Source organism: Puntigrus tetrazona, chromosome 23 (genome assembly GCF_018831695.1).
Source record: "Puntigrus tetrazona isolate hp1 chromosome 23, ASM1883169v1, whole genome shotgun sequence".
NCBI lineage: Eukaryota > Metazoa > Chordata > Actinopteri > Cypriniformes > Cyprinidae > Puntigrus > Puntigrus tetrazona.
Genome location: NC_056721.1, coordinates 11,037,813 through 11,050,114, shown reverse-complemented (window position 1 = coordinate 11,050,114; position 12,302 = coordinate 11,037,813). Strand labels below are relative to the sequence as shown.

Sequence of the window (12,302 nt, the reverse complement as noted above, 5' to 3'; positions counted from 1 at the left end):
CTTGGCTTTCTGTTATGGTTGCAGATGCATACAAGAAATCTTTTTGTTTCTGACTCTTTATTATTCAGCATTATGCTCTTTTGTTTCAGACCATACCTGCAGAATCACATTTTTTTTTAGACCCGTTGGCCTAGTTTTGAGTGCCGTGTGAATAAACAGGTAATTTGAGCATGGTTGCAGTCTCTCTTTGCCTCTCCCACTATTTTTGAATAATGAATTTTCAGGACTTTTACCTTTTTTGATTGTGCAGTTTATTTCCTAGAGCTTCCCAGGGAACATTTTTATTTACTTTTTCTCATTTTTATGTTAAATGTAAATATGTATTCTTTAGACATATATTATTTTTCTAATATTTTGGACCACCACTGGATCTGCAAGTTTTAACATGTAAAGGGTTAAAAAAAATACTGTGTTTTCTCCTAATGAGTGCTGGCACTAAAAAGAAAACATTCACACAATTTATTGACCAAATCCAGGTTTTAGTTAATTTAAGAGTGACACATGACGTCAGAGACAAGGGAAAATAATCAATAAACAATATTCAATATAAAATAGATTGTCTGAAACTAAAGAACAAAACAGAACCAGCAATAATCAACTATTAATAAGTTACAGTTACATTGCACACACAATCACACAGTCTGTTCTGAATTAGTTTGCTTCACAGACTTCATTTAAAGGGCTGTACAAAACTGATTATGCACAACATATGTACGTCCAGACTGCAGTAAAAGGAAGATTGTGGAGATCCACCACATCAAACATATAACACGTAAGAGTGCTACTAAACCAGACAACAGTAACAAATTCATATCAAGATGATGGTCTGTGAGATGATTCATGTTTCAAACTATAACTATAAGCTATAGCCATGAAAAAGCCATTTGTTATGCTACAGTGAGAAACTTGTCCTTATTTTCACTTTGTTTACACCCTGTTTCTCTCTCTCCACTTCTCTCGAGTGGTTTTCGGACGTGTAGTCCAGCTTAAGTGACTTGTCTGTTGCTAAGTAACGGTGTAGAATTGCATGAATTGATGAACGACCTCCTAAAGTTTCTTTCAGATGAGCTAGAGTGAGAATTTACAAAGTCAATGATATAATAATAACAAAGTTGTACAAATGCGTGGTTAAGGCAAGACCAGATTATATACAGCATTTTCATTCTCATTCTCTAGACAGTGACTATGTAAATTTAGATTTGAATGAATGTGCAGTTTTCACAATATCCAGTGCTACAACATTTTTGGATTAAATTAGTGAAAATTACCCATCATTTATCTTTCCGAAAATAATAATAATAATAATAACCTTTTTCGGCGCAAAACAAAGTAAAACGTGAATATTGTGTAGTATTACAGTTTCAAAATTTTTAAATGTAATTTATGGCAAAGCTGAATTTTGGAAGTTATCCTGAGGTCAGATTCTGCATAATGCTGTCTCGTCTGACTTCTCAGTTCATTTCTACTTGGCCATTTATAAGCCCAAAGTGAGGATTTAGTTGTTTTATGATTAAGCATTACACAACCAGGGGGTTGTGGGATTTAAGACCGAGATTACCAGAATGAGGCTTAGCATGAGAGGAGAGTCCTCTGTGACAGTGATCCGACCGAATGCATGAGAATCACTGAAATTATAACGCAATCTAATGTCCAGCCTCAATTTTAACCAGTAACTTTACTACATAACAATAGAATCTGTTCTTTGCAGGCCTGCTATTGAGAATTAGGTGGAAGATTACTGTAAAAGAAAACTCAACTGCAACATTCAAATTATCTTCTCGCTTATGCAACATTGATCAGTTTTGGTGGACTGCAGTGTCTCTTAGTAATCCCCCATGACCTTTCCAGTCCATCTCTAAAATTACTTTACTAAAAGATCTCGTTTTCTATAAAAGAGCAGTTGGAACATCTGGAAAGTGTCTTTGTGGCAATAACTCCTGCTCTATTGAGAAATGGCCCGGCGATGCTGGGCTTCTTCTCATTGGCTGAGATTTATGACCTGTTCTCTTGGGGCAGAAAGCGCATGAAGGACTACAGTAAAGATAGAGAGAGAGTGAAAGAGTGTGTCAGCATGTCCAATACATCTGGATGTACCAATGTGATTGGATGCTTTATTTAGCAGATTTATAACATTGTCCGCCTTTTTTAGGAGGACATAAAATCTTGTTTGGCTCCTCCCCTCATGCTTGCATGAGTTCTCACATCGTAGATCAGTGCAAGCCAATACAAGCAAAGCATAATTCTGTACTGAAACAGTAACTAATGCCAACCTGTATTCAATCATCCTCTCGCTTTCCATTCAACAATCGCATCCATGTTCACTAAAGTGCGTACTGTGTAACACATCCTCTTTCTTTAAACATTAAATTACGTTCACAGCTCAACCCTCATTCCCACGCTATCTACCCATAAAAATACAGACAGTCCTGTACATTTCGTTTTTCGACTGACTGTTTTGTTCACTGATACAAAATGCAGCTCATGTAAAGGCTGGTAAAGAGGATGTGTAACAGCCGAAAACCTTAAACAATGGCAGCAGCTCTTAATTGTTGGGATGAGTGTGTTTGCAGGTGGGGTGTCAGAATGGAAGAAGAAAAACATAAGTGTAGAGAGAGGGAGGGGTCATTAAAAGTCATGACCTCTCCTTTTCTCCACACCCCCCCTCAACACTTTCGAAGAGCGAAAATAAGGTTTTTTCTGGAGTTGGAGTGGCGCGCATAGAGCTCACATGATGGAACAGCTCTTGGTTCTCTCCTTGCTGAAGGAGGAGGTCAGGAGCTCTGCTTTGCTGGGCAAGTGAAGCAGGCGTTTGGACAGCCGGCGAGTGGGGCTTTGCTTTATAGGGGGCTGCAGTTTGTTAAGGCATGTTAGTGCCGCTGAGCGGAACACGCTGTGGATGCTCTTCTCCGAAGTGAATGCAGAGCACTCCAGGTACACCTCTGCTCCTACCTGCTTGGCCAACAAGGTGCCCTACATACAGAAAGACAGATCGCAATGCATTCAGAGATGGAAAAACAGAGGTGAGGAGTCTAGCTTGTATAAGGAGGGTGCGACTGACTAACCTGCTCATGGGAGATGGGCGTCAGTCTCTGATTGGACAGCTCCATCAATGTGCAAACATCTGTTCGCAAGTCCGTCTTGCAGCCGACTAGAATTATTCGAGTACTGGGGCAGAAATCCATGATTTCGGCTTTCCACTGCAAGGAGAGAGCTGTTAATATACTGCAGAAATCAGAGTATTTTCACGCTACGGTATAGTTCACCCCAAAAAATATTATTTTCTTTTTGACAGAAGAAAGTCAGGTTTGGAATTAAATGAGGGTGAGTAAATGATGACAGAATGCTTTTTGGTTGAATTATCCCTTTAACATTTGTTTTGACAGCTATTCATTATGAGTGTATTTTCTTATTGCGCTTAAATTTCTTTTTGTTCATTTGTTTAATTTGTTTATACTGGTATAAGTGGGCTTGTGCAATGAGACAAATGCATTTTCCGAAAAGTCTTAGTATCTATTTTAAGGTTATTTTAACCAGAAAAAAAGTTTTAAAAAAAGATCAGTAAAAATGAAGTCAAAATGTCTCACCTTTTTCAGAGAGCTCTCGACGGTCTCAGGACGACTTATGTCAAAGCAGAGCAGAACTGCATCAGCATCACTGTAGCAGAGTGGCCTGACATTATCATAATACGGTGAACCTGCAGGAGCAACCACACGATGGACATTAATAATGGAAACTTGCCGTCAAACCATATGCTTTTGATAGAGGAGTGATTGTGACTGAAGATGGAAGATCAAATGCGATGAGGGGAGACTTGGCGATGGTTGAGTAATGTAAATGGCGTTCGTATGGCAGTTCTCGTAATAGGTGTGTGCATGTGTGTGGGCGACTCTTGGAGATTCCTTTATTGACAGAATGAGTTGCCGAGGAGGTCTTGTCCCCCACACACACCGAACCTCGTTCCGTAACTACGGCAACGGCATTGAAGGATGCGCATATAAACACTCATACTATGGCTTTATGTTCGATAGAAAATAAAGCAAGCCCATTAAAGGCACCTTTTTCTCAATATTTAGGTATTTGTGCTTATTAGAGTATCGACTTTCGGCTCAGATGTTGGGTGTTGTTTGAGTCACGTACTACTGCTGTATATGTAGACAGTGACTCAGCTCATTATGTTTAGACAGAGAATATATGGCTTATCAGCAGAACAAGACGAGAGATACGATGAGACAAAACAATGAATCTACAGGCAACCCTGATACAAGCTAGACAGTACAGGTCTCAACAGTAAGGCCATTGTAGCAAATTAATTTGATTTAACAGCTTCGAAAGTGTCATAATTCTCATTAATTAGCTTGCAAACAGAGATGAGGTTTAGTTCAACTGAAGCATCAGTAAAAATAGAAGGAAAATCATATACCTCCATTTTCCAACATAAGACTGTATTGATGAATGTATGGCTGTCACTATAAATATATATTAATTATATAATATTACAATTAACAGTGATGGGTAGTAACTGATAACTTGTAATCTGGATTACTTTATCAGATAAACATTTCTTTAAATCAGATTGTAGTCCCCCCCCCCGGTTTCACAGACAAGGCTTAGGTTTAGTCCTAGACTAAAATGTCTAGTCTAAGCTGTTTCAGCTGAATAAAAAAACTTGCACTGACTAATCTTAAAATAATCAGTGCCTTTATTTTGTCTCAAGATGCACCCCATTAATGTTTTTTTGTCTAAACATGTTTATGAAAATTGTCCTAACTATGGCCTTTGAAACCGGGCCTTAATGGATTGCATGAGTACATATTCACAAAGTGGCAGTAAATTATTCATAATTTATTGATTCTGGAAGTCTGAATGAAAAAATTTAAAACCCGGAAGTCTTAAGGCATGTCGTTGTTTTCATGTTTTTTTTTTTATATGCATTTAACGCACAAATTCCTCAAATATTTTGGGAGGAAAAATGTTTGGGGAACAACCTTGAAAATATTTATTGAAATATCACAGAAGCTTATATTTTAATTTAACACCACATTTGCATGTTTACAGTTATTTGATGTTGGTTAATGTCACATTGACATGCAGGTAAACTTAAATATTTAGTATTGAAGTGTTTAAAGTGTAATTCTATTAGGGATGGACAATATGGACAAAATTTACATATTGATAAATTTCTTAATTTTGATCCATATGATATATTTCCAGTATCAATATGATTACTATTTATCTTAGAAATATTTTTTTAAATGATAAATGCCTTTATCATTGATATTGAATTACTGTCCAGCCTGTATATATTCTTTTGTTAAGAATGTTTTAGTTTTTTAATTACGTCTATTTATTTTTGCCATTAAAGTATTTGACTTGTAGATCTACTGTGTGAGGGGTAATGGATCTTTTCAGATGTAAAGCTCAATAGCGCTCCCTGTATCTGTTATACTTGGTAATTGCTCTTCACACCTGACCATAGCTACTGTTTGAAAAACAAATTATAAAAACTGCATATTCCTCTTATCATTAGATATTTGATTCAAGAGCTACATGAGTGGGCCACACCAGGCCCTGTCAAAGGCTCAGTTGCAGCCGCTCATGCCGTCTCCTCTTTGATCTGGAGAGCATGTGAAGAGATGCCTGAAGCAGCGAGAGCCAGATGAGCAAATTCAATTAAAGCTTCTGTAATTAGTCGTGATTAGAGTGTGTTTGTTCACGTATGGTGATGAGTGTTTGCATGTGGGTGCACGAGCATCTAGAGCTCTGCCAGTGTTCCTCCTGCACATGGGCACCTAACGAGGCCGTGCACAGTTAACAAAGCCTAACTGGCTTAATGAGGGAATAGATGGGAGCTGTTTGATTGGCTTCTCTTCCATGCCGGATTGTGAGTAAGCTGTTGTACACGATAAAATGCATTTTCTCTCACTACTAGTTACTGTGCAGTGTTGTTTCACTGTTCTAAGTCGGTATGACTGGTAAATTCCATTGAAGTGTGTTAAGGTTTCACAATAAGGCAGAATGTTTAGCTAAAATGCACAGCAGGAAATACCGTGGGCTAAGCTGAGCATAGACAGGAAGTCTTCCTTGCTTACGAGTTCACTCACCAGTTATCACATGTACAAATGATGTTCTAGGCATTTGGTTGGATATTACGGTTGCTTGTTTTATATTAATTGCTGCTGTTTCTATTATTATTATTATTATTATTATTATTATTAGATATTTTAATTACATTTATTCATATATAATTCCTATAGTAATTAATTTAATAATAATTTTAAAAAATACAAACTATTGTAGTAGCAATAGTAGTAGAGGTAGTAGTTCAAAAGCAGAAACGGCAATTATTAATAATGACCTGTGCATGCAAAAATGTGTTGTATGAGCACATTTTTTCAGTAAATCTCTAATGTGAACAAATTTCTAAGTTACATTTTTAAAACAAAGGCTTCATTATTCCTTTTTTTGCTAGCAAAAAATCTTAATTACCTCACATTGTGAGGTTTTGGAGCAAACAACAGAATTAGTGAAGAACCAAATACCCTCCCTTATCAAGCACCTATTAGAGAAAAGCAATATCCCGTCCACTCATCCTAGCAAGTACTCAGGCACTCAGTCAAGCAGTCAGGCATGACAATTAACATAGATTCAGAGTCATCAAGCATCACTGACTGATACGTTATACAACGTGCTATGCAACATGACCCTGAAGAACCCAGCTTTCACTTGGCATGCAATATGACAGCAGCTGGGATTTAAAAATATTAAACCTATACACCGTTGCAAAGATTAATCTAGGTTAAAATTTCAGTTATAAAATAAGGGAATTTGGAAAGGGCATGATGTACTTTAAAAACACAATTGCTATGAGAAGAGTAATATTAATTTATTTAGGAGAGAAATCTTTTTGGTGATATATCCCTTTAAGAGATGTCTTAAAACTCAATGAATAGAAAACATAGACTAAATAAATGAGACATTCCATGTCTTTTTACTAGATAAGAAAGTAAAAGCTTCAGTTCTCTGTCATTGAACCATGATTCCTACTACCAGTCTAATCTTAATAAGACTCTCAATCAGATACGCATGCAAACATTTCCCAAGCAAATCAATGTGACAAAACCACAAGCATTAGAAGCAGAGCTGATCTGCGTAATCTTTTTTAAACAAAGACCAAAGCAGTATCTCTGAAAAGCCACCTACGTCATTGGAAAGGCTTCGCGTGCCACAATGAGACATTCCAAAACATACCAAAACCTTGTGCTGTCCTGCACTGCCCTGAATATTTTAATAACCGACTGTCTATGTCGTCTGATGCAGAGGCAGACAGAAGGTAAAGAAGGCATGCCGCCAGCGTCTGACACTTGAGGATTGGTCTCAGGTGTTGGCGCTGCCAGACCCTCTCACCCACTCACTGCACCTCACACATGTCCTCTTGTGTTGCCTGACTCAGGGCTCAGGTGCTGATGGTGTGTCTTTTTCCTGTAATGTCTGACTGACCTAGTAGCCCAATAACAGTCAACACAACAGCTGAGAATAGACAAAAGATAAAGCATGTGGATGATTTCAGAATGTGATTTTGCAAGTAATTCTAACAAAACGTAGATAAATTATATCAAAATCATAACGCAACATGATGCACTGAAAATATAATTCAGATATCACTATATCATTAGGGCAGTAAGTTACTACAATGAGTATATATTGATGTGAGATATGAGGTATGTTATTATTTTTAGATTGTACAAAAACAGAGCTGATCTGACGGACATTTACCCTCCACTTCAGTTGGTTTATGCTTGTTTTATTCATTTTCGCCCTTACATTGAAAGTAAACAGGGTCCAAAACGACACTGGACCCCACTCAGGCCAATACAGATGACTTAAACTACCAGTATCATTGGAAAAAATAAGAGCCTATTTGACAAACATTTAATTTGCTTTCACTGTATGCATGAAAATTAATGAAACAAACATAAACAGCTTTACTATGGAAGCAAGTAACGGATAAATCACGTTTATTCAAGCCAATATAGGTAACTAAAACTACTAGTACTAAATGTTGGTCACTGCATTTGTACTTCTGATTTTGTAGAAATAGGATGGAAAACAAACATTTTCGTTTGTGTTCCACAAAAGCCATACAAGAACCGGCATGATGACATTTTTAATTCCAGGGTCCTTTTAATGATCATTAAAGTGTGTGAAACCCTATTAAATAGCAAATGTGCTGAACTGTTTAAATGCTCTGTTACGCAAAGCAGCATAGTCTCTGCACAGCTGTCGGTCGGCCAGTGTCTCTCTCACCTGAAGTGTCCCACAAACTGAGCTCAACGCGCTGCTCCTCTAATTCCAGTCCAGCTGTGTAGTTCTCGAACACTGTTGGGACGTATGTCTGTGTGGGAGGGGGAGCAGGGCGCAATCAAACACATTATTTAGTGACTTCATCATTTAACGTTTCCAGAAAATCACGCAATTCCGTTTAAAACGTTATTTAGTTTCAGTATATATCACAGGTCGTGGTGTTTCGTTGCAAAAGCCTCGTTTTTTCCCTCCCAGCGTTCAACACGTGCGCCACAACTCAAATGAGAAAGATGCAAGTATCGCCTCGATGTACGAATATACAGGATAATCAAGCGCAGTGAGTAATAGTCACAGTATATGGTTGCGTAATGACATAAACAACCGTCCAAGTGTCTTACTAGCGAACACACACACACACACACACACACACACACCGAGTGAAGACGTGAGAGAGCAGGACATACCTCAGGATAACAGTCTTTGGCTAAGACTTGCAACATTGCGGTTTTCCCGCACTGCACGTCTCCTACTAAAACCAGTTTACAACGCATCACCAAAGGCTGGCTGATTCTTCTCTCCTTCATTGTATATAAGACGGTCCTGTACGCGACGGCTCTCTCGTATGACGGCCCTGGGCAGTTTGTTCAGACCGCATTGGGGTTTGGACTAAATCTCCACGAAAGAGAGAAATACGGCACTGCGGCAATTTATACAGCTCTGTTATCCAATCAGCGCCGCGCTCTCCTGCTCGCGCTCGAGTTCCACTGCCCCCGAAATGCGCCCACCCAGCTGGAGTCTGCACATTGATTTAGCCGATATAAATGCTAGCTGTGGTAAACAAACCTTATGGAGGGGGGTTGAATGTAATGTTTCCACGCAAGGTGCGAAATGACACAAATAGGCCTGAGATGAATAAAAGTTGAGGGGGGAATAATGCCTTTTAAAAGAGAACGTCCCAGACGCTTTACGCGTTCGTACCTTAATACCTTCGCTAGTGCTACATAAAATAATGATACATGTAGCTTATTAATATAGCCGTAATATTACCCAGTCATTATATTATGAAAAACACCTTCAACAAAAACAGGCTGTATTGCAAAAGGGGTTCCACAATGTCGTTAAACTTTTTGGGTTGATGGAGAAATAGTAACATATGCATATTCTGAACTTTTAAAATGTGTTGTTGTTTTTTTTATACTTTGTTGCTAAACCGCTATCGTGTAATTAAAAAGCCACATTTATCTGTTAAGTGTTCTTAATAACCAATTAATTCTCTGAGGACTTTTTAATTAAATGAACTTAAGCAAGTAAAAAGTTACAGCTGACCCTAAATGTTGCATCAAAGAACTCTTCATTGGTTTTTCTGAATGACATTTCACCTGACAAATGGATGTTAGTTATTCTTAACTTAACTGAATAAAGGTTATTAAACGACCACTTTAAATTTGAATTATTCGGTCAAATTCACAGCTGTCGCATAGAGAAAGTGTGTGACATCAAGAGCCCGTTTTCACCTTCTCCTCCGAAACAGGTGGATAAAACACTTCTGCTGAGCTTTATTGAGCGTGAGTTGTGTAAAAGACTGATAACCCCTGGCACGCTATCGACTGCTTGTTGAGTAACAGTTTGACTCTTTTTCCTGGTATTTCCTCATTTGTTTGGCTCAGACAAATGAGAGTGCAGTCGAACGAGTTCAAAGCGGCGTACCCGATAAATCTATTAAACCGATCACGTTGTTTGTGTGTTGTAGATGCATCTGACTGTAATTAAAGCTGGTCCCCTGCACATAGATGCTAATTACATGATGCAAAGACTGTAACCGGCTGTAATGCTATATTTGGTTCACTCAGGTCAGCATTTCAGAGAATGTGTTCACACGGACTGTTCCATTTATTTTGAGACCCTTTGTGCTAAAGCCCCTAGGAGTGAAACGATTATGTAACTATCTCTGGTCCCTTTGTTAGCTCGGCCCCCTCTCTCTCTCTCTCTCTCTCTCTCTCTCTCTGCTTATAAAACAAATCATATATTTAGACTAACAGACAAGGGTACAAACAGTCATAAAAGCTCAAACTGGAAAATATCAAAGGGGAGTATGTGTTGACTATATTAATGGACCCATTTTAGGCCGACTACAGAAATAGTTTAGTGTTCTAGTTTGATGGTACAGCTACGCACTTTGCCTTCCCGTAATATTTTTCTGTAAATGTGATTTCGGAATGCGTTCCACTCTGCAAAAGCACATTATGGCAGCTCGTGCATGTTTAGAGAGTTCTAGCGTGGTGGCCCAGGCCAGACGGAGACAGATGGTCCGGTCTTCCCCAAACTGAGACAGGAAACACAGCAATGACATCTCAGCTGGGGAGAAGCATCGAGCAGATCCTGCAAGCTGGAGGAAAATGACTGTTCTTAGACAGTCTCGTATCCACAGACAAGTCTATTTACTCGTAACGTTTTTAACGAAGTAACAGTTCACCCAAAAATGAAAATGTACTCACCCTCGGGCCATGTAGATGAGTTTGTTTGTTTTATCAGGTTTAGCATTACATCACTTGTTCGCCAATGGATCCTCGTCGGTGAATGGGTGCCAAACAGCTGATAAAACTGTCACAATCCATACTACTCGAGCCCAGTCCATGTTCTGTTTCTGTTTTCTTTTCTTAAAATAAAATCCTCTAAAAAAACCACTAACAGCGTTCTCTATATATTTACTTAACACTAGCTTTCTTTTTTCTTTCTTTTTTAAAATTTTTATTAACAAAAGACCCTTTAACAGTAGCGTTCCCTATTGTTTATCTATTCTGTCTACTTGTTCTCTTTTCATTCATTTTAAAAACAAACCTTATAGGCCAACTGAGACTTGTCACAGCACTTACATATTTGCATATTGCTGCTCTTTTGTTGGTTTCGATTGCTTCTGTTGCCCTCTTTTGCAAATTGATTTGGATAAAAAGCCTCTGCTAAATGACTAAATGTAAGCAACGTAGCATGTTTGTAAGAAACGAATCAGTCATTAATGCGTTTTCACTTAAAACCTTAAAACCCTGGACTATTGTTCTGACGGCACCCATTCACAGCAGTGGATCTATTGGAGAGCAAGTGATGTAATGATAACATTTCTCCTGATCTGTTCTGATGACAAAACAAACTAGTCTACACTTCGGATGGCCTGAGGGTGAGTACATTTTCAGCAAAATTCAATTTTGGGGTTAATGGTCCCTTTGTGAATTTCATAAATATTAGAGTGAATTTGACTTTGGTGTTTGTAAGATATTGAATCATTTTGTGCAGGTCATCCATTTCACTTTATTTCACTCACGTAATCTGCTTCTCTCTTAGTTTCCCTCCCTCTCTTACTCTTTCTCTGGCAGTCAGGTCGTATTGTAATGTGTTGAATAATATTCCCAGGTCCTTGACTACATGCGCTCACATTCTCTCACTCCGGGGAGAGGTTCATATTGTAACAGAAGAAAATGCTCACTCAGTCATTTCATACTGAAAATTGCATTTCTAGCTCACTGAACCACCAGGTCCGTAGATTAAAAAAGGATAGGACAGGCTAGAGAAGTTTTTTTTTTTTTTGACGAGCGTGTGATACAAGAGTTTGCGCCCAGATTAATTATCATATACAATATAGTAAAATGATGCTCATTTATAATGCATGTAATATATGGAGTGTTGCCTGGGATCACTGAGGTTTCCTGCTGCATTCTGTTTGGATAATAGCTCAAAGGCCACCATTTCATCACCCCTTAAATCCACACAACTGTAGTATTCTTCACTAACCTACTCCACTGCCTCTGATATGATACATTAATTTAAGTGCATATACTTTATTCCTACACTCTCAGAAATATAAATCTACAAAAGCTGTCAATGGGACGGTGCCTCAAATATGTACACTTTAAGTACTAATATGTACCTTTTAAGGTACCAAAATGGACAAACATGTACCTTTTGTAAAGGCACCGCCCAAGTGACAGATTTTACTCCAAGCATCTATT

At 38.3% G+C, this 12,302-nt stretch overlaps 1 protein-coding gene across 1 annotated transcript; it reads right to left on the bottom strand.

Moving 5' to 3' along the window:
• Nucleotides 1–458: 458 nt before the first annotated feature.
• rnd1a (Rho family GTPase 1a) lies at nt 459–9,035 on the bottom strand. The gene is made up of 5 exons (XM_043225380.1): nt 8,766–9,035; nt 8,305–8,392; nt 3,585–3,694; nt 3,063–3,197; nt 459–2,970 (listed from the first exon to the last, which is right to left on the bottom strand). Exons 1-5 carry the CDS (start codon nt 8,883–8,885, stop codon nt 2,725–2,727), a joined length of 699 nt encoding a protein of 232 aa, XP_043081315.1. The 5' UTR covers nt 8,886–9,035; the 3' UTR covers nt 459–2,724.
• Between the last annotated feature and the right edge of the window lie 3,267 nt (nt 9,036–12,302).

What these genes read in the sequence shown, in the direction of transcription:
- rnd1a (XM_043225380.1), bottom strand. Translation starts at nt 8,885, where the DNA reads ATGAAGGAGAGAAGAATCAGCCAGCCTTTGGTGATGCGTTGTAAACTG. An exon ending in CCAAAGACTGTTATCCTGAG is followed by an intron (nt 8,393 to 8,765) that starts GTATGTCCTGCT and finishes CCTCCCACACAG; the next exon opens with ACATACGTCCCAACAGTGTT. An exon ending in CAGTTTGTGGGACACTTCAG is followed by an intron (nt 3,695 to 8,304) that starts GTGAGAGAGACA and finishes TTGCTCCTGCAG; the next exon opens with GTTCACCGTATTATGATAAT.